The sequence below is a fragment of the Grus americana genome, chromosome Z, assembly GCF_028858705.1.
Source record: "Grus americana isolate bGruAme1 chromosome Z, bGruAme1.mat, whole genome shotgun sequence".
Classification (NCBI taxonomy): domain Eukaryota; kingdom Metazoa; phylum Chordata; class Aves; order Gruiformes; family Gruidae; genus Grus; species Grus americana.
In genome coordinates this window covers 15,101,987-15,124,531 of record NC_072891.1, presented here as the reverse complement: position 1 = coordinate 15,124,531, position 22,545 = coordinate 15,101,987, and the positions used below count along the sequence as shown (strand labels likewise).

The 22,545-nt window shown below is 42.3% G+C and overlaps 1 protein-coding gene across 1 annotated transcript in view; it reads right to left on the bottom strand.

Annotated features, from left to right (window-relative positions):
* Positions 1-22,545, bottom strand: part of EGFLAM (EGF like, fibronectin type III and laminin G domains) — a 73,687-nt gene continuing 51,142 nt past the window's right edge. The window contains exons 14-23 of the mRNA XM_054810883.1: positions 20,067-20,192; positions 19,067-19,310; positions 14,594-14,705; positions 12,939-13,055; positions 10,327-10,507; positions 5,911-5,989; positions 4,888-5,031; positions 2,807-2,890; positions 1,634-1,737; positions 1-1,084 (exon numbers count right to left, since the gene is read on the bottom strand). Of these exons, the coding sequence (XP_054666858.1) occupies positions 930-1,084; positions 1,634-1,737; positions 2,807-2,890; positions 4,888-5,031; positions 5,911-5,989; positions 10,327-10,507; positions 12,939-13,055; positions 14,594-14,705; positions 19,067-19,310; positions 20,067-20,192 (1,346 nt within the window). The 3' untranslated portion in view covers positions 1-929. The remainder of the gene's footprint in view (positions 1,085-1,633; positions 1,738-2,806; positions 2,891-4,887; positions 5,032-5,910; positions 5,990-10,326; positions 10,508-12,938; positions 13,056-14,593; positions 14,706-19,066; positions 19,311-20,066; positions 20,193-22,545) is intronic.

Below are 22,545 nucleotides of genomic sequence, written 5' to 3'. Positions count from 1 at the left end.
TTTCCTAATCTTTTAATCTGTTTAAGCCAGGAAAGCTTCATCATGTACAATTTTAAACTATCAAAATTTACAAAACAAAAAGAGTCAGATTTAAAACTGGTCATAACGCACAAATATCTCCACCAAAACTGTATAATACAGACATTAAGCTTCCCATATAACAGACTGAAACCACAGGTCACTTTTTGCTATTTTTAGGAAAGTGTGCAAAGAGCTAATTGTATAGTACACCTAAATGTTAAAAGCTATAACATGTAAGCTGGTCTGCTGCTATAAAAAATATACAAATATAAAATTACTTCTACAAAATTGGTTCATTGATTTTGTTGCTTGTAATAAAAAAGTAGACTTTAAGAACTTTCCTCCTCAACGAACAACAGTGTTTTGAAACCAGTCACTGTAGCTGTTATTTACACAGGATGAAACATAATTTAGCTAAATCAGAGCGCGGTAAAGAGTACTGCTTGTTCCAGGACATACGTTTGAATGCAGATACACTGCCTGACGGTGTATTTGTTGAACAGCACAGTCATTGTACCACTGCAGGGTGGGATGGATGCAGGTGTTTCAAGAATGCTTTCTGATATTACAAAAGATAACCTAAGGACCACAACACAGTCATTGAGCTACTTGTAACATCATACCTTGCTGTTTGCACTGATGCACAACCTTTGGTGTTCACTAAACACGTAACAGGCAGAGGGGACAGTTCCTACACAAAACACTCGGTTTGGTCAGGAAAGGAAAGGAGGGGGAAAAATGTTCTTTTTTTTTTTGGGGGGGGTGGGGGTGGGGGTAGGTTTCCCTTTGGCTCTGTCACCTTCCCAGATGGTGAACATGGGCTGGCCATGGAGGGCTGTGGAGCCAGCTCACACTCAGCCACACACGCAAGCACACAACGGGTCTTCGGCACTGGGATTCCTCTCTTGTCACTTGGTCCCACACATGTTGATGTTCTTCCCGTCGGTGGCATCCTCCACCAGCGAGATGTGGTAATCGGTTGAAAGCGTGAGGTGGGAGATGCAGCCCACCAGGCCCCGCAGGTACTGCCTGTTCGTGTGCAGGGCTATTTCCCTCATGCCACCTGGGGGAAAGGCAGCGATGAGAAACTCTTCACTGACAAGAGTGTCTGCTCCTGCTTGGCAGACTGCACACACAACAACTCCATTGGCCTTCCTAGCCCACCTCAGAAGTGAATTCTAATTCACAGGTTACTGTGTGGTTTTTTATATACAGTCTCTAAGCACTTGAAAGTACAGGAGGGGATAAGCAGGAGATAATAAACTAGGATGCTAATTATTTATTGCAGAAATTGTGGCATCAGTAAAAGCTGAATAAGCTGGTGCCCAAATTTCCACTAAGCTGCAGGGTTTGCAGCTGCCACTCGCTGTTTCTCTGTGTACCTGCTGGGGGTACCACGGAGCACCCCATGGTGCTGATCCCTTCTCATACCAATCCCCCTCATCCCACCCAGAGAAGCCTCCCCACACAAAAAAACAGGCTGTGGAGGACCAGAGGCTGCTGTGTAAAGCCTTCACCTTGAGATGGACAGAGCTGGGATGCCCTGCCCTACAGCCAACCTTGCAAACACTAAAATGCATCTGGGCCCTAAATGTGAATGGTGAGCACTCACCTACGTAGAGATCTCCATTGATGTTTAGCTGCCTCATCTTCCCAGGGGATTTACCGGTCCTGGCACCATAATCGTCCAAGGTTACTTTGCCAGACTGTCCATCCCTGAAACGAAAAATAAACCACTCTCATGCATCCAGCCTACAACCAGGTGGGAGGAGGACCAGCAGCATCTCCCCCTCGCCCAGAGACCACAGCAACTCAGTGCTCGGCTGGGTTCAAGGCGAAGGCTTGGGACTGATGTTGGGGACCCTCACAGACAGCAGTGTTCTACGGCAATCCAGACCTTTCAGGGTGTTTTCTTTCCAGGGACTAAGATGTCAGAGACCAGCAAAGGGTGTGGGACATATTTGCGGAGGAGAAAAAAATGGGAAAGAAGTAAATTGCACAGCTGGGTGAGAGGGAACGATGGACAGGTTCTGATGTGTTGTTAAACATCAGATGTAATATAAAAAGTAAACAGCAGAAGCTTGAACAGAAGGGAAGAAATAGGCAACCTAAGATAAAACATAAGCAGTTTTGTTTCTTACTAGAGCTTTTAGGCCACTTCCATTTTCTATGTGGTCAATAACTGCATCGACAGAAGAGCCACTTGATGGGCTCCTGTTCTCATTGAATTTGGTAACGAGTTGTGCTAATCTCAGCCTGCAATTTCCAGGGAACCAACATCTCATGAAGAGAGGGACATGTGCTTTCCCTGCTGGGCACGCTTGCGTCCCATGAGGTAATGAGTTATAAATATGAGTTATATATACACTGCAAGATGTCTGCACCTCCTCCAAATACAAAAAGTAGGCATACACTGTCCATGCTCCAGTGCCTGTGCCAGCCCACAGGATGCTCACTAGGGAATTTCAAAATGCAGACATTAAAGAAAAATACTCTTAACCCAAATGGTATGGGTTTAATAGAATGTCTGTCACAGCCCCAGAATAGCCCTGCGTGACTTTGGCAGCCTGCCTTAGCTGTGCTGAGTTGGCACTGTCACCTCTAATACAATAATCTTTGTGTACATCATCCTGAAACAGCCAAGCTGCTAACAGTTCAACTCCTAAGCAATGTGAGAGCATGGAGCGCAGTGATTCACACCCGACCAGCATCCAGACACACCAGCCAGCACCTTTAATGGCAGGGTGGCTCCAAAACACCTCCCAGATGAAGCGTGGCCACTTACCGAACAGCCTTGACTCTGTGCCACCGGCCGTCACTGAAAGAGCCATTCACTGTGATGGAAGCAATGCCGCTGCCCAAATTGTAGCTACAATTAAAAAAAAAAATTAAAATGTGTACTGCCTCCCTTGCAAAGACCGACTGCCTGCCCAATCGCTCGGATGTCTTTACTCTGTGCCCCACCTGCTCAGCCCCCAGAGCTCCGCTCACAGCTCGGATTATGGAGGTCCCGGTGGAGTCCTTTGGAAGCCCAGCAGCAATGCACTTATTTTGCAAAGTCAGGCTCACGGGGCAACAGGTAAAACTCCCTCCTGCCTCGGCCAGAGTGGGTACCATCACCACCATGCCATACAAGCAAGAAAGGGGCCTTTTGCATGGCAGTTCCTCCCCAAAACAGGAGGTTATGAAGGTCAGTGACCTACAGACCTTTGGCCTAACAGAGAGAGTAGTGGGAGCTCGCAAACATGGTTAATAAACTATTACAAGAGTAAATAAGCATGCGACCTATAACAGCTCTAGAAATCATCTGAATTATAGGGAAGACCTGTGATGTTAGAAAGGATGAAGCCTAATAAATAAACGCAGAGATAATCATGAAGTTCCCTGCTTCAGCTGCAGCTCTGATTATTTCTTTGTGTTTGCTGCTACTAAAATTACTCAGCAGACATAGTGTCCCCATCACGTTTACACTTCAGGCATCTTAATTTGTAGGTCCCAGAAATTTGGGCCAACCTTCACAAAGCAGAAGTAGATGCTACAACAGAGTGAGGTATGGGGTGCTCAGCTGCCTAAATAAGCAGGATGAATTAGCCTGAGCCAGCCATGGCTGGCCTTCAGCCTCTACCAAACTAGAGAGTTTTCATTTGGGATCCTAATTTTTCACCTTCCCAAATACATGTGGAAGGTACAGATATTTCAGTAAAATTCAGCCGTTTCAGTCTAAATCCTTTGTGTATCTTCATCTCTGGGGGATAGCAACAACCCTAATAAAAATGCACTGTGCCTAAAAAACAGACAAAATAGAGGGGCCAGTTATTACCATGCATCTTGGAAAGACAGGCTCTCCCAAAGACATTTTAAAAATGCACCATTTCTGCAGAGTCAGTTCCTTGTTTATAAAACAATGAGGGAACTAAGAGTTTTTGCAAAGTTAACCTCAGAAAATCACAGGAAAAAAAAGCTTAAAAGAAATTAATCTAAATAGAAACGTGCAACTTGTCTATGTGTCCATGGAAACAAACAACAACCACGTAAGTCAAGTAAAAGATAGCTTCAAATTAGCTTAAATGATTAACAAAATCTCTGTCATTTAATCAACAGTGATCCATAATTATGATGGCATTTGTAGTTTGCTGTTTCGATATTTGCCTTACACAACCTAAAAGGGGATCATGAGGAAAGATAAGGCTTTAAAAAGACAGGAGTCCCAAAAAAGCACCATGCAAAAAGTTGCACAGAGTCTGCCTAAGCATCTGCAAGGCAGAAAGCAATTCTGGAGTGAGAACATGAGTTCAGCCCAACAGTTCCCAACACTCCTCAATTTCACCTTTTTGACAGTAATATTATTGGCTTCTTAAATAAGTGCTTCTGTGGATGGTGGTGGTAACGAAGCCCGGAGACAGCTGTGTTTGTGCCACAGTGTTTTGGGTTTTGAGAGGGTGGCAGCCCTGCTCCCATATGCACTCCCTGGTGAAGAGTGAGCCTGCAGAGTCTTTCCTTGACCCCTGCTCTCTTGCAAACCCTACACCTGCTCTGCTTAACTGAGACGGCAAGTGCTTCAAGAGGCCTTTGGGGATTTACTGACAGTACTTGTATCCTCGTAAGGTGACTTTTAGAAAATCACATTAAAAAAAGCTGGTCTAAAAATTGGGAGGGAGCAAGCGGAAATGATGCAAAGCTTGCAGCACATTACCTCTTCAACTCACATCCCTTCCCAGACAATAATGGAATCCATCATTGAACAAAACCTTGAGGATGTAATTGTCTTGCACTATACCAAAGAACAAGTGCACTGGATCTGTTACGGCAATTCCTTCGAGCCCTGAGTGTACTGCATGCAACACAAACAAGGGAGAGAAAGTTTACCTGAATATTAATGCTCCTTCCTGAAGGCCTAGAGAAATGAAATCACTGTTAGGTCGCATGGGACTGTCTCCCCTCCACATCAAAAGACCTTCCTTCATTGTGGTTTTAAACCTCATGAACACGTTTGTTCTTGATCCTGAGACCCTGGAAGGAGGAAATAATAGTAAAATATCACACTGGGATGGTCTTCTTTCAAAAAAACACAAAAGATGATGCAGTATTTCTTCTCCACTGGTCTTGCGGGTTACTGTCTTACAACTTGCCTACATGTTGGTGTGTGAGGGACGCTGGTTCACATCCCCATTTCCAGCATTTCAGAGTGGGGGAATTGAACTTGGCCCTCCAGAATCCCAAACACAATAGCTACTCGGTTATTCCACACAAATATCCTTTTTCTCTCCAAGCCTGGTGTGAAATCCAGTCCAACAAGCAAATTTTGAGAACATCCAGTATATTTGATGCCCTCAGTAGTCGGTGGAAGACACATAAGAAGGGCAAATCAGAAAGTCCTGGGAGGTGAGAGGTACTGAGCTGCAGGTGAGGACATTTGCAAAGCTTCCTCTAGCCAGTGGCTGAAACAAAGGCAGATGGAGGAATTTGTTGAAACAACCCACAATTTGCTGGAATTTGGGCATCTTCCAAGATACAGAGCAGCCAAAAAGAAGTTTGAGGACCTAATTTTTAGGCTAAAGAAGGAGTTAAAATCCTTGGTCTCTTTACACATACAGGCTCTGTATGTCTGTTCTTTGCTCTCAGAATGCTCATACCCATCCCTCTCCATGCCAGACATACGCTGTGCATACTGTTTCTCTACAGGCTGCAAGATGCTCAGTTATTGCAACAAACTGAGCCATAAGCATATGCATAGAAAGAGTATTTTTTTCCTGAAATCTAGAAATATGGCAAATACAGCTTAAACCGCTTAAATATACAACATCCTCCCATGTGGATGAGAGGCTGTGAGGCTCCTAGCATTATAATGGTTAGCAAACAGAATATTTATGTTCACAGGAGATACCTTACCTTTTCAGGATATCTGGATTATCATATGTGAGGTAACTGCGACCAATAAACTGTGGGATTTCAATTGCTTCTGTAATGGCTGAAAAGCAAATAAAAAACTGGAGATAAGTGTCAGTTAGCTTACAGTGAAATGGAAGGAGAAAAAAAAAGAGGCAAGACTGTTTTATTGATTCACTCCCACATTGGCAGGTACCTGCCGGCGGCACAGAACTGAGCTGAATTCATATTGGTTAGCAAAAAGGCACCGCTAGCTCATACCTAAATGTAGTGTCAGTAGTTGATGTAGTTTAAACTGCTGACAGTCCCTCTACTTACAGCCTTCATGTCATGGGCCTAATGCATTGCTCCACCATAAATGTTAGCACAGGAAAATAAGAAGTAGGAGGAAAACATTGCAAATGTTATTTTTATCCCTGTTTCCACATTCCTTGATTCTCTGTGTGGTTCAAGCCACCCTCCTGCCAAAGCTTATGCATTAACCACCCTTTGTTCTTAGTCTAAGAAACTTCTCCCCTGCTCCTAATGGAGTACCATGTGCAGAGCATGTGTGGGGACCTCTCACCCCTGCAAAGTGAGGGAGCACAGGCAACCTGAGAGCTCCCCATTTTCAGCTTTTGTGTATGTGACGCTGCACAGAGCTGCTGCTGTCTGCTCAGGGCTCACCTCTGGGGTGCAGTGTCGGGGGAGGCTATCTCTGAGGAGGACATATAGAGTGCCCCTAATCACTTTAGGTCTATTGAAGGCAACTGAGACTACGTTAAAAGGCTGTATGACAGAGGCTGCAAAGCCTCTTGGTGTGCGCATTCAACATGCTGCAGAGCTGCCTTGGAGGGTGTTTTGCTCTGAGCTCACCAGTGTCCCACACACCGCACCTCCCGTTTCTCTAGGGACAGCCCCAGCTGTGGTGTACAGCTGCTGGGATGGCATTGCAACCAGTCCTGGAGCTGGTGTACTGCTGCCCGTGGAGAAGGCTTTGGCGCAATAACTCAGATGTTTGATATCAATCACTGAACATCCCTGATACACAGCCTTCGGTAGGCTATGAGCACTGGCCTGAACAGATTTTCTTTCGAGTGAACATCCTACGGTTTGCTGCTGATGTCTCCTAACTGACTGCTGCATTAATATAATCTAGTTCTATAAATTCCTTAAAACAGCTGCTTTCATCCTGTTTTCTTCATGAGAGCTAATCCCTTCAACCCACAGATAACCCCATCTATATAAATTTCAAGCTTTTCAGGGCATGGATGCTTGCTTTCTTTAAGCAATGCAGAGGCTGGCTGGGCTTTAAGAGCTCACTGTAACACAGATATGCAACAATTGCTGTAGTCTGGCAGCCAACAACAGCAATATGAAATTTAGCTCTTAAGTGCCAAGACTGAGAATTTTAGATAGTGACGAATGCCTGTTTTCATCCGTAGTGAAATCAGGAAAACTGCCTAATGTGTCTAAAGAAACCACCACAGGCGGTCCACAGCCTGCAGCCTGCCAGCGTTGTTGGAAGATTGCAAAAGACATGTTACGCTTGGCCAGACATTCCTCACCAGGTCTGACACTTTCTGCACTGGACAGTCTCTAACCATGGCAGATGGGAGCAGGGTGTGAAAGGAGCCCTTCTTCCCGCCCGGTCACATCCCACACTGGCACAAGAGCCTCACTGCTCTTGCCTTCGGCAGGGGAAAGTACCCGTGCCATGCAGCACCCCTGGCCCTTGCTCTAGCACTCTCATTTCCTCTGTGGATCTTGATGGGCATTTATCTCTGATTGCTCTTCTGTATTCAATTCACTTGCTGCACTGAATTCGACTGCAGAAAACCAAGTAAATTTTAGCACTACCCTTGACGCATACAGGATCTTTGTAACTGGAAGGGAACAGGGCCACTAAGGAGATCCAGGACTAAGCATCTTCACTGTCTGCTCATCACAACTTAGGAGAGCAGCACCAAAGCTCTCATGACAAGCGAGAGTGAGCTCTGAACTGCAGCCTGAAGTAGCACCTACCCCTACAAAGCACTCGGACAGCTGCCTGGCCCTGCTGCTTTGTGCGTACAGGGAGCAGCTCTACAGCCACTGCTCTGCACTTAGCAGGTGCTCTGGATGCAGTTTAGAATATCAACAGGACAAGGTTTAAGGAAGTACTATATAACCCTAGAAAATACTTTGGATTATTGACAGAAGCTTGCCAGGCTTAATGGAAACCCAGCATCCAGCCTGCTAGAGCAGACACAGATGCACAATGACAGAGCAGTTTTCACATCATTTGCAGTACTTACTGTTTAGGCAGTAACTTCCACACTCTGCAGTGAGTCAGCACAAAACAAAACAAGAACATTGTCGTTTTATTTTTCTATAGCATAAAAATCTCCCTTTGCCATTTCATGCCCACCTTCCTGCAAATGCAGGATCCCTGCTCCCCATTTGCACAAGCAACTCATCATCTATGAAGGTAGCACTTTTTTATTATTGTTTTGCCCAAAGAATTTATATTTGCCTACTCAAAACACACAAAGATGCAGACAGGTAGGACCAGCTAGTCCTCGTTTTCAAATCCCAGTGACTCACCATGGTTTACCCACGGATCAGCTCTAACCAGGGGAAAGCAACAGTTTTCCGTTCTACTCCAACTTACAATTAAGTATAAAAATACCTTTAACACTCCCCACAGCTTGGACAGAAGATATAAAATGCAGCAATGCCAGTAGAAATTCTGTTGAATACTCGGCCAATGATCCATTACGGTATGAATCAATATCTCATATACTTCATACCAACATCATTTAAGTTGAGTTTTTTAAGTGGCATATATAATTTTGGAAAATGAGGCACAGTCCCTCACAAGCACTTTGGTTTTTCAGGCAGTGGAGTTACAGCAGCCCACCAGCAAGCAGGATGGAGACTGCACCTTCAGCCTCTCACATACCAGCTGAGTGCACTAACCAAAAACCCATTCTGAAATAGAAGCAGACACACATGTGCATTCTGCCTTAGCCGTGTCTACCACACACCAAAGAGACACAGGTAAGGATTATTTTGGGAAATCCGCTCCAGGTTCATCAAGGTAGTCATGGACTGAGGTTCAAGAGGGGCCTCCATGCTTTCTGCACACCCACCAGCAGAAACTTGGATCTTCAGTGGTAGCTGAGGTTGCACAAGTGCAGGGGGGGGTGAGAGGCACCTGAAGAGCAGCCACAGACAGCCGGATCACTGCTCTCAGGGCTTAGCACAGGTCAGAAGCAGAGGAGCGGTGAGCAGCCATGGTCCGAGCAATGCACAGGAGCTTGCCAAACGGGCAGGCAGTCACACACCCAAGCTGCAAAGCATTCACTTGCCTTGACTCCCCCTGGAGACCTCAGTACTGCTGCAGCTACCATCTTGAAGTCAGGAGCTTAGCTCCCTCCACATACCTAGAAAGCCAAAATCGCAATTCTCCCTCCTCCCCACAGAGAAACCGGGATAAATGACGTTGCTCCAGCTATTAGTTAGACCACAACAACGTAAGCAAAGAGGTTTCTTGCATTGTATTTTAATAAAATGTTTTTGTTCTAAGATATTTGTTCTAAGATTTCTTTTATGGAAGAAAAGGCCAATCTAGTCATCACGATTTCACCAAAACCACTACTTTTAACTTTGAAGTTTGTGCCTGTGACAAATGAAGGAGTGGGTGAAGACAATAACGTCAGTCAGCTCTTTTGAATCGAGTTTGTTACGTTACAAAACCTTCCCTTAGGAATTTTTCAAGATCAAGCCAGACAGAAAGGAAACATCTCCACCTAGTGGAATAACCCGAAGGACCTTTTTTTTTAACGCTTCATGCAATCTGAACACTCTCCTGAATCTAAGGTTTGAACTATTACAGTGGCTCTGAGGAAAGAAGAATAACGTGCATCTTGGCAGACTTTTCTCCTTGGTGGTCTCCATTGCTGTACCAAGGTAGGGTTTGTGCAGATGGTTAAATTACCATCAGAGCAGTCGGTGTCTAAAAAAGGACTAGACCTTTCTGTATATGAGAACAGCATTTGTTGTGAGTCCTAGGGAGGATAAAATTACAAGGGTTATCAATGCTCATGCTTCAGGACGTAACAATCACTGGCTGGAGGACGTTGGCAGGAATTCCCCCTTTGTATAGCACTGAATAATTAGGGAGGTGTATGAAATGTTCAGTGTTGGCCACCGCAAGCAACCAGATGCCAGGCTGCTATCTATGGATCATAGCTCTGTGCTGGGATAACAGTTACCATGTTCCTAAATAACAAAACGAATTCCTCCCTGAGTACATGGAATGTGTGTGGATGCAAGGGGAGTTCTGGCCTCCAGAGTTTCTGTTTCAAGGGATATATACCACCGCAGTTGTAGGTGCTAAATCTCTCTTATTTTTGTGATCAACTCCGGATCTCTGGATGGAAATGCAGCCGTTACCTTTCTGGCAATGGTGCCCGTCGAAGCCCAGGGGACAGTCACATTCATAGCTGTCCTTCTTGGGAACACAGGTGCCTCCATTTGCACATGGTGAGCTCACGCAGGGGTGGGCAGCATTCACCAGGTTGATTCCAAAAGTGAAATCCTGTTTCATATCAATTGTCCAGTCATTTAAGATAATCTATGTGTTAAAAAGAAAATAAAATAAATAATATTGGAAGGAAAACACATGCTAAAATCTTCCAAATTGCCAGTATTGTACTGCTCGTCAGAAGACTTCTTTAAAAGACTTCAGAGAAACATAACCGCTAAAACTTGGCCAAAAACCTATTTCTTGTAATGTGTGTTTTCCAGTTGCACAGGTCCTACTCATTCTGTTGCTCACCCTGACCCACTGGAGATCAATTTCTTTTCTGTTTCATGACACAGCCTTAGGCAACCCCCATATGGGGTGAAGCTCTGTGGGATTTACCAGTCTTGTGTCTGAACACTGCTAGCTCATGCTTTGTAGCTGAGCCATGAGCTAGGACAGTAAAATTAGATGAGCAGTGCTGAGGAAAAGCATTTATGAGATCAGGAAACCCCCCAGGAGATGAGTGTTGACAACAGAAATACTAAGCAGAATGGCGTATTTTTCATATTTTCTATTGCTTTCTAGTACCTCATCTTGCCTGAACGAAGCTACAGTTAAGATGGATGAAAAACATAATGATTTCACAAAACTGTATATAAACTGAAGAGAATTGTTAAATGTTGGGATTTTTCCAACGTGCCAGCAACACATGTTCTCCAATATAAACTGACATTTGTATAATCTCAGCTGATATCTTGGCAGAGAGATTACATGTGGGTACGGCTTCTGATCTCAGCTACATCACAATAAGAAGGCCATTTTCACAAGCAAATAGATTTTAAGGCCAAAAATGAGAATGGTAATAGTTACTCTGGCTGCTGCTTGACTCAGATGATGCACCTTAGGGGGTCCTGCTGGGACAAGGGGTTCTATCAAGCATATATACTCTGTTTGAAACAGCACTAAACAACTTCGACATCAGAAAAACGTCCAGTTCTGTTGTAAAGATAGACCAGTGAAGACTTCCCTACCTTTTCAGCTTCTTTCTAATTTCTGGCTACATTGTTCCAGAGGTTAACAAGCCCTCACTCTTAACAATATGTCTCTTATTTCTGGGCTTAATCTTTTCTTCAATTTCCAGCCATTATTTTTCATCATGCCATTTTCTGAATCACCTCAGAGCCAGGTACTCAAATCTCACCCTCATGTAGGAACTAGCAGACCACAATAAAGTCATCACTTAACCTTATCTCAGTAAACTAGATAGATTTGAAATCTTAGGTCTTTCCATGCACAGCATGTTTTCGAGTACTTGGTGATGTTTGTAGCTTTACTTCTACACAATTCTCCAAAATCCTACCATGTATAAACACAGCAGTCAACTAACAGTCTCCCCGTGCCCAAAAGGCAGGCAACACCCTTCCTTGACATCCCATTCAGGCCTCTGAGAAGGCAAACCCACCTCCCTAAGTACAGCACAGAAGTAAGGGCTCACACTCTGCATTTCCCAATCCTTACCCGTGCCTCTGCACTCTAGGGTACAACCCCTCACCTTGTAAGTGTGACCTCTGTTAATTGCTCCTAGGCTCCCTGTCTTGCACTTCAAAATGCACTGTATTTAGTCAAGCCCATCTTTCCAATGATGTTTGTGTAACTGACCTGTTCCCATCACTATTACGCACTCCCTCAATTTTCTTTGACTTCATGTTTTCCACTAGACAGCTGTCAAAGATAGTGAAAAATGTTGGACCAAGTTATGAAACCATTTACACTGAATTGCAATTACCATTCCGTCCTTGATCAATAGTTATGAGATGCACTATTAGAGTTTTTCATTTGTTAATTAAATCTGATACAGTAATTCGCTCATTTAAAACTCTGAGGATTCAGGGCTAACCTTTCAGCTTTATTTAAATTATTTTAAGTACGCCTAGGGAGAGCAAATATTAGTTCAGTTTGAATTTGTTGAATTTCATTTTTGAATTTTGAACAACGAAAAAGATCTCTCTTCATGTGCCCCACATAAAATTGTAAGATGGGGAAGGCAGTGGCACGTGCAACTGCTGTGTGGTAAAAGAATACGCTCGCTGGACTGGGATCCACTTTAATTTGCACCTTCTTTTTTGCACCTTACTGTAGTGGTTACATCAGACGTTTAGCTGCCTCAGCATGCACACTTTGAAGTATTTGAGCATTTCTTCTGTTCTTTTATTTATATAAGATGCTACAGGGCACTCTGAGGACTCTAATCTTGACGCAGCTTTGTGCATCATTCTGAACTCGATCCTGTACGACTTCTGCTCATTTAGTAGTGCAGTACAGAAATTAATAGGGAGTCTGGCAGTGGTAATACTGGCTATTAAAGTTAGAATGACTTTTCACTGTGAAATAAGTGTTTAAGCACTTTGTGGTGGGCTCCTGAGGTGAAATCTTGGATTACTTTGAATATTGCCAGTGGTATAAGGGCAAATGTCCACCTAAAGTGTGCCCTGGATGAGATGGAAATAAATGGCTCCAGTGTGTGTCTCTGGGCACATACCTTCTGGATGCTCCCACTGAAGGGTCTGAGGATCCCAGAGTTCTTCTTCACAGCATCATAACTAGGGACTCCACCAATAAATATTTCAGAGCTGCACTTAATCTGTGTGAAAGCCCCCTGCAAGAAACAGAGTAATGACATTTTATTAGAGTAGCTGGAACCATACTTGTATCTTCAGATTAGCCTACATTAGAAGTTATAGCTTACTTTAATGCTTCTTTACTTCTGCTAATTGCATGTCTTCGCACAATTCTCTCAAGAAAGCCCACTGTAGGGCACTCTCTACAGACTGTGCTCTCTCCTAATCAGAACTAGCTGAAAAATTTCAAGTATTTCAAAATGGGAATACTGAAGGAAGAAAGGAGACTGATTCATTGTGATTTCTGACTGCACATCTAGGTCTATTTGCAGTGACTTGAGGTACATTGATGTAAATCTAGAATTAGAATGAGGTTCATAAGTTAAATCACAGCAAAGTCCATGCAACAGAGACTCATTTAACGCTTCCAGTTTCTAAAAAGATAATCCAGTTATGGGGTTAAATGAAAGAAACATTTTTTCATTAGTTACCAGAAGCAGTTGCTCAAGATACCTGATGGGACTAGTGAGTGTCCTGGAGTGAACTGGAAGATGTTTATTAGCTAAGGACAGGATAACCGTGTAATTCCAGTCCTGCAGAAGCTCCTGTGATTTCTTTGTTGGCAGGTCCCAGCCAACCTCCTTTTGCAGCTGCACTGCAGCACTTAGAGGAAAAAAAAAATGGGAGTCTTCATCTTGACCCATCTATCTAAAGAAGTCTCAACTTGCTCTGTCTGAATGTTTCCCACTCATTCTGGGAGACAACTGGAATTTCAATTTATTTGCATTTAAAAAAAAATAAAAATCCAAGCTTTAAGTAGTTTCCCAGTTTGCAGAAAAATCTGAATATTCTTCTACTAACAGGATCTGGAGTCTGGTTTTCTGGTAACACTTTCCACTAGGAAAGAATAAAAGACATTTTCAAAGCAGTTCTAGCCTCAGGTTCTTGGGATAATAAAGTTCCACTATGTATCCATTTGAGTGCTTAGAGTGAATACCCTGCTCAGTACAAGCAAAATTTCACCTTATTACCAAGTTACTATGAGCTCTTGTTGAGGGAAGAATAAAATGTAAGTCATCAACTGTCTGAGTATTCCGGCCCTTACTCTGTCTTGAAAATTTCTTTTGCAAGAAGACAAAGAAAAAATTCTCTTTTGGCCTACCTTTCCAGCACAATATGCAGAGAGTGGTAAAACCAGGACTTGTGCACATAATTTTCATCATCCTTCTCCAGATGACACATTTCATAGTGCACACGTTGTTCAACAGACTTAGCCACAACCAGTAAGTACCAAGAAAAGAACCTCAAGAACAAGTATGAACCAAACACAAAAATGTGAGTCCAGTTACGTGGCAAGGGCAGGTCAGGTTGTGATTTCAGTTGCCTTTACAAGGATCCCTGTCCTCAGAGGAAAGACTTCATGTGCAAATTTCCAACTTTGGTCTTAAAAAATGTTGCCTCAATGTGTATACTTTTTTGAGCTTATAAGAGCTTTGAGAGAAGCCCGTGTAATTTACTATGCAATCATTTTATAGCCTAACAGCTGCATTCATGACAAGCCGTGCCATATGCTCACCTCTGCCGTCCCTTCCACTGGCTTTTGTTTGTCCACTTGTAGGATACCGTTCTTCGCTGTGCGAGACACGCGCAACTCATGCCATTGACCCAGACTGACAGGTTCCTCACTCCTGTTTTAAGGGGAAGAAAACTTTCAATTATTTTACACTTTTGCCTTTCTGATATTTTCAAATATTGTTGTGATGTTAAAAAGTCAAGCCCTCTGGGATGATTTTCTACATAAAAATTAAAATAAATCACTATGGTTCTTTCTTCGTAAGGAGATAAAATAATTTCTGAGCCCCATCAGCAAAGGCAAATAAGACCATGTTCCTACAGCAAATAACAAGCTCTCTGCTTTTATTTATAAATGAAACATTTCTATTATCAGCATGCATTTCATCTGTCTCTGAGCTAATGTTTTTGCTCAGTCATTTATAATGCATAAAGGCAAATTTTTGTCTCAGCTGTACATCCTCATTTCACAATGACATAAGCCTGAAGATAAAGCTTTCCCCTTAATGGTTAGTCTAGTCTCACATTCTTCGTCCTCTTTTAAAACAGAACTACTTTGTGTTGGCTTATCAGCTCTATTTATGCAGCCTGTTACACTGGCATCTACACGCGCACACAACACATGCATCCTGGCTGCTGTACATTGAGGGGAAATAACCAAAATACAGTCCTAATGATGTGATGAGATCCTGGCTAGGAACAATAATCCCCAGTTGTGCAAAGTATTCACCAGTCTCAAAGGAAGCATTTTAAAACTGTTCTTACAATCTTTATTAGTTCAGCACTAATATGAATAGCAGTCTGCATAAAGGGCAAAACCATATTCCCCTTTAGAAGTTCTACAGAACTTTGTATCTTGTTTTCAAATGTCATTTTACTACACTGGTTAAAGCATTTTACATCTTAATGTTAGCTTGCAGCATATCTCCAGGAGCAATGAAAACTTGCGTTTGATTCACTGGTCAAGCTGGAAAAATCAGAAACCGTGTTAACGAGGACACCTGAAGATTTTCTAGCTTTCAATGAAAACACACAAAACTGTTTCGGGTGAAATAATGTTTTGAGGTTTTAGGCTACTTATATTTAAAAATGAAAAAAAGATGCATTTAAAAATGAAAGAACTGAAAAAAAAAGTAATTTGAAATAGTCAATAGTGATTCAAATGCTGATTAAAAAAGGTATATAATTTTGAAAATGTGAAAATAACAATTTCTTTTTTTTTCTTTTTTCCTGAACAATCAACATGAGCTTTGAAATCTTTGTGTTGTATCTATTTTGCTCCTCCAAATTTTCTCAAAGCCCATTTTCAACTATTTGGATAACACTGGGAATATTACTCGGACATTTGGTTCAGAGAACCTCCATAAAAAAATATTGAACAATGCTATTCAATTATCCTTTTTCTTATGTAGTAGCATTTAGAGTTTAACTACCTTGGGTAAATCAATAGGTAACAGAATTTAATCACCTTGAAGAAGTCAATATATACATATAAAGGAACCAGACAAGTTTGGCTACCCAATAAGTGGCAATTTTATCTCCTCTGCTGATTAAGTCATCATCACGCTAACCCTCCTGCTCCACTAGATTTAATTACAATTAGGGATGATTAAACCTTGCAGAGTCATCACTTCAGAGTTGCAAGCTATTTCTTACACTCACAGGCCTTTTAAAACCAGCATGAGTTTGGTAATGCTTCCTGCAGGCATTTGAACACTTTTGGCTCTTCATGTGCTGTGGGGTTAAGGATTACTTTTCCCCACAGAAACCAAACCTTAAAAAATACCCCCAATGATGAAGATCTCGATCCTGCAAATGCAGGAAATCCCAGGGGGTAATAAATTCTCCTCTAAGACATCTTGGTAAATAGCTCAGGTTCTGCATCCATCTGTCCACGCAGCATCCCTGCTCCCTCCTGAGTCCCCTGCACACACCATGCTGCCTCCATCCCAGGACGCTTCAGGAAAAGAAACAAGCTTCACCAACGTCAGCTTTCCTACTGCTGCTGCTGACAAACCTAAATGAGCTTGCCTCACCCTTAAAGACATGCTAATTGCGTTCTGATGGTATTATAATATTTGACAGCCTGGTCCTATGGAAGAGATGCTCAGGATGACCAGAATTATAGCCCCGTTTAGGACAAGGGGTGGGCATGAAGTGGCGTGATGAAGATCAAGGCAGACTTTTAAGTGGATATTGGCTAAGCAGGCATGAAAAACAGGGAATCTATTTATTTTATTTAATCACTGACAGGGCTGGTGACAGGGCGTGAGTTGCACATGTTATCTAGAAAAAGGAGCTGAAGAGGACATCCTGACAAACTTTCAGCGAAGCCTGCCGGTGTCGTGAGCCTCCCCCACTTCCCACCTACCTCACTCACTCCTTCTCCCTAACGCACATGAGCCAGGTGCTAGCTGGCATCCTGCTCGCTCTTCTGCTTTCCAATAGAAAGGGGCAGTTTCCACTCCCAGGCACACACTTGTGGCTCTTGCCACATTTTACAGCCTACATCTTGGTTAAGCTTTAGTCCAAGGTGTTTTGAAGTCTCAGCGTATTCTTGGGGGGGGGGGAAATGTTGTCTACTTTTATGATTGTCAGTAATAGGAATTAGATGGCTGTAATCAGAAAAAGATTGAAGGCTGTTGTAAGAAGGGCTATTTTGGGTTGGAGCAAAGGTCGCCAACATTAGCTATTTCTGCCACTTTTCCACAAGAGAAAAAGAACAGGGCAAGTATGGAGTAATTCTTCTCTTGATATATCCTCCCAGTTTCTGGCAACTTGTCATTTAGCAATTTCCTGCGTCAGAGGCTGCATCCGTACAATTGTGTTTGATCTCCCTCAATGGAGCTTTCTTCAAATTTTTCTAATTATTTTTTTTTTTAACCTATTTATAGTTCTGGCATTTGTAACATGCTGTGGCAATTAGTTTCCACAACTTACTTGTGTGCAGTCTGAAAAACAAAAAGTCTTATTTTCTTTGTTTGCTATTTTTTTGTTTGCAGTTTCACTGGGCTCCTTCTAATTCTTCCATATTGAAAAAATAAAAAATAATCATTCCTTGTTTATCTCCATGTCATTCACAACTTAAAAAACTTTAACATACTTCCACCAAGCTCTTTCTTTTTCAGATTGAAGGTCCTGCTGTATTTGTGGAAGCTGTTTCTTTCCCCACCCTAGATATCAACACTACTCTTCTTTTTTAATTTTTCTAATTTCTTCTGAAATGAAGTAGCCAGAATGACAGCGAGTTTTCAAGACAGGGTGCATTGTGGATTTTTGCAGAGGCATTGTTCCTTATTCCATTCCTAATGATTCTCTGCATTGTACTTATATTTCTGTATTTGTCTCTAAGCAGTTAGCTGTTGCTTTCACGGAACTACCCATGATGACTCCAGGATCTTTCTGTGTCTGACAACACTAACTGTACTGCCACAGCTGTGTGTTGTTAGGGTTGTGCATTATTTTGCATTTGCTCCCTTGAAATTTCATCTCTCACTTTGTCATCTGAATGTGTTTGTTTGCTTGAGTCCTCATTCAGTGGAAAATCAGTACCTTTCCCCTGATCGGAGTATAGCCAAAATTCTTGATGTCCATCCACATGGAGCATATGGTATGCAAGACTTGCAGGCAGTGTACACGTTTTGCATAAGCTTTATATAGATTATTTCTAAATATTAGGTTAGCCTGGTCAAACTGGCAGCCTCTTGGAGCACATCCAAGGTTCTGAGTGTCTCTGTTTGGCCCATTGCCTTTTCAGAAGAGCCCAGGGAACAGCTGCCTGGAGACTGAGCGCTCCACTACACAGAGGGAGAGCAGCCGTTTCTGAGGCATTTCATTGCTCCTATCCTGGACATTAGTTTTAGGATGCAATGAATCATTCCCAGAAGGTCTGTCTTTGTCTAGGAGCCTGGGTGACTCGTTTAAACCATATATTTATCTTTTAGACTGCTTAAGTTATGTAAATTGGATATTAGCCTCAGATCCCCCAAAAACCAGCACTATGAGGGAAGAGGGACCTGGAGGTGTATCTTCTTGTGACAGCTCCACTCTGGTACTTACTGCCTAGAACTAGAGACCAATGAGGAGGATGCTCACCAAAGTGCCAATATTGTACAATCCTGTGGCTAGAAATTATATGCATAAAATATTTATAGATCCCCCTAATTAGCTGTGGCACAATGTCATGGAGGCAAGAAGGGAATTTCTGCAATACCATACAGAAACAAAAGTAACATCTGCAGTAAGGTGGAGGCATGACATGGTAACACTGATAATGAAGCTTGGAAACATAAACTCATGTAGGAAGAAAATCCTGTCCCCTTGAATACAGTTCTAGTGTTTCTGTGCTTCCTTAGAAGAAGTAGGCACTGGACACTGACAGGCTCCCATACCTCATTATAGCTTATTTCTCTTTCACTCCTCTCCTGGATCAGCACTGTGGCACTGTCGGAAAGGAAACACAAGCAACGCTGTTTACCTGATAACAGCCGTTCCTGAGCCACAGTCGAACCTGAACTCCACGTAACCAGCCACCATGTTAATGGAGAGGAAGTCCTTGCTGTTTGTGTCGTAGCTGTACAAAAGGACACCAGTCTCTAAATCTGGACGAAATGTCATCTCAAACTCCATGAAGGAAAGGTAATTCTGTGGTTCCAAGGGCCAGGGTGTGCTAGCAAATGACTTTAAGGACTCGTTGAACTGAGGTATGGCCAAGGTGAGTGCTGGAAATCCAGAATACACAAGCAGGTCACTTGAGGGTCAAAGGTAAGGGATTGACTCCTACCAACCAGTATCAGTTCCCTTTGTTAGGTAGTTAGAGTTAACATTAAGAAAAACAACCTAAAAATTTCATCTTCCAAATTAAAAATATTTTTTTTATCCTAGTCAACACTGCTTCCCTCCTTTATGCCTTCCTTTTCCAGGGATGCATTTGTATTATAAAGCTTTGCGCTCCTTTTCCTTAATGATTCACCATAGTGTTTTTCCAAGTAGCAAGTATGCACACAATGAGTGCTGGCATGAAAAGTTCTGCAGCACAGAAAATAATGCTGTATGTATTCGACTATTTGTTTGTATCTCTGTGATTTCAGCAGGAAATTGATATTGGGTCTTTTACATTTCACATTACACAACTGACACTGCTTTTAGGAGAAAAGCGGGGATTTTTTTAGAGTTAATGTGTGGCTGTGGAGTGGTACATTATTTTAACTTCTGAAAAGTAAGTTTGAGATGCTTAATTATAGTTAGTTTAAATAAGCAAAGAGGTTTGAGAATCACTGATTGTGTAGGAGCTGGATGTAGCCCCAAAGTGAATGGTAAGGGAGGGTTTTACTACGTGATTTTAAAAAGATGAATAACAAGTACTGTTTTCTGTCAGTGTAATAGCATGAGACCTCCTTGGATATCACTATGTGGAAAACACATTGAACACTATACAACATGTACAAAGAAATATAAGCAGCCCAGCATCCCCTCACCTTCTTCACAATGATGGCCTTTAAATCCAAGAGGGCAAAGGCAAATGTATGAATCTGCTTTGCTTGCAGTACAGGTACCACTGTTGATGCAGGACGCCTCGTCACAGATGCCACTGCTACACTCACCTAAACACAGAGCCAGAACATTGATTTATCAGAGAAGTTTGTCAAAGAAGATTTATTTGGCTGTTGATCATTGCTACTAATCAATACAATTTTCTCTCCTGTCTAGATTCTTTCTCAATTTGTCAAATGGTGTGCAATTTAGACAAGGTAACTTGATCTTTAGCACGTTTTTTTTTAGTACCAGACCACCAAAAAAATAGTAAAAATTAGCCCTTACAAACAATCCATGACAGCTGTAGCTTTCAATCATTCCCTGGATTCTTTTTCTTCTGCTCTTGTTCCTATCTTTATTTTCTCATAAAATAGGAAGCTCTCCAGATTGTTTACAAGCACTGTGACTTGTTTAATTTCAATTACCTTAAGTGCTTCTTTGTTCACTGTAAATTCATGCCATGCTAAGCATGGAAGGTGTTAATCATCATCAACTAATCTTATTAACTAAAATGAGGTTGTCAAGCCTCTTGTCTGCACTAAAAGGGATCCATATCATCAGCACATGGGCTTTTTAAGAAGCATTTCTACTATGCTGGCAGATCAACTATAATAACAAGGGGATGATTTCTTCTTGCTGGAATTAGGCTGAAATTGCTATAGAACAAATAATTTACTCATTTACTTCTTAAAACTGATATCTATAAAGTTAGATTATGCAATGGTCATCTGATGAAGTTCTTGTTTACTTTCTCCTTTATTTTAGTTTCTGATTAAATAATTCTCCCCTCATTGATAGTAACAAACTGATCTTGTACATTAAGAAAGCCCAAATAAGACATTTGTGGTGTACAAGTGTAAGCACGTCATTTGGAGGGGCAAAGTGTTTATGACAAACTAAGAACTGCACATTTATTTTGAGGCACACTGAAATATCACCTCTGAGATGACACAGGTGTCGTGTGGCAGATCTGACAATAAACACAGGAGAACAGTTTTGTTAACTGAGATGACTGAAAGAAGTCTTGCAAAACTACTGCAAGAAGGGGATATGCCCTTTTTGTTTTGTTTAAATACAGCACACTGATGTAAACCGTAAAGATGATTTCCAGACCAGGTACTGGTGTTAGTACAGCACCAGCTTTACAGTTTGACTTCCCATCCCATAGCCAGAAAGCAAAGCACAGAGAAGTATGCAGATGTAAATGCCTGATGTACTGGTTCATCCTGATCACTCTGCTGTCACAGCCTTCGGGCCAGCACAGGTGACTACAACGAAAAGGCAAACCACAGGTCTGATGTCTGCATCTGCTTGGCTGCAGTGGCAGGTGAGGAAGGATGGAAGCTGCAGGGGGACTACAGGGTCCTGCCGTGCCTGCTCCGAACCACGAGCTGCCTCCCCTGTCAGCCCCTTAGCTCACAGGCTGGTGGGACTTCTGCTGCAGATAACAGAGACGGCACAGGGGCAGGATGGACCTCTCTCCTCCCCACCCTCAATCTGCGGTCCATGTACCACAGCACCCCTCGCTATGCCAACAGGAAAGAAACAAAAGACTGGCTAGCAAAAACCATCCCTAAAAACTAGTAGAGGTCACTTGCAATTTATTTATTATAACCTTAATTTATATGGCATATTGTTTGCAAGTTTCTCCTGGTACAGTTTCATTTAAGTGTGTGCAGTCATGTAAGGACAGTAAGGCTCTATCACTCAGTTTTGAGTCACACATGGCAGAACCCAGCATTTGTTTTCACTGATGTTGATTGTTAATGCAGTAGTATGTGGAGCATTCATGGGTGGGAATGAAGCTAGCTGCAACCCAAAAGGCAATAGAGATTAGGGCTCAGAGATCTTCAGCAGGGCTTTCATCTATCTATCTATCTATCTATCTAAATTCCATAGATTTTCACTCTATCGTGAAATTACTCTTGGCTTCCAAAGTCTTATTCTTTTCAGCATCTGTTTCCTGGGCCACTATGTTCTCCCCCTGTATTGCACACAAGTTTGGTCATGGTATCTAGAGAATACAGAGCAATTGTTAGGAAGTTTCTCATTAATCACTTCCTTCTTGGGATGCCAAATGCACAGCTATAGAAGAGAAGAAAGATGACTTTGTGGCTGAAGCATGGCACAGAGAGTTCAGTGATACGGGATCTATTTCCTGCCTTTACTTTCTGACTTGGGTTTACTCTTACTCTTAAACTGTTTAGAATGGGAGGTCATTAAAGCGAGGATTTTTTTTACCCTGTCCTTTTTTCAAGTGCCCGTTACATGGATGAAATAAAGACGGATAAATAAGACAGGACTAGTTAACTCCCCTACTTCTCCATTTTTTTATCTGAAGGGGAGATAATGTTATGATACCACTTCATAAAGCTGTTGAAAGAATTTATTCCATGGTATTTTTAAAACATACTGTGACTC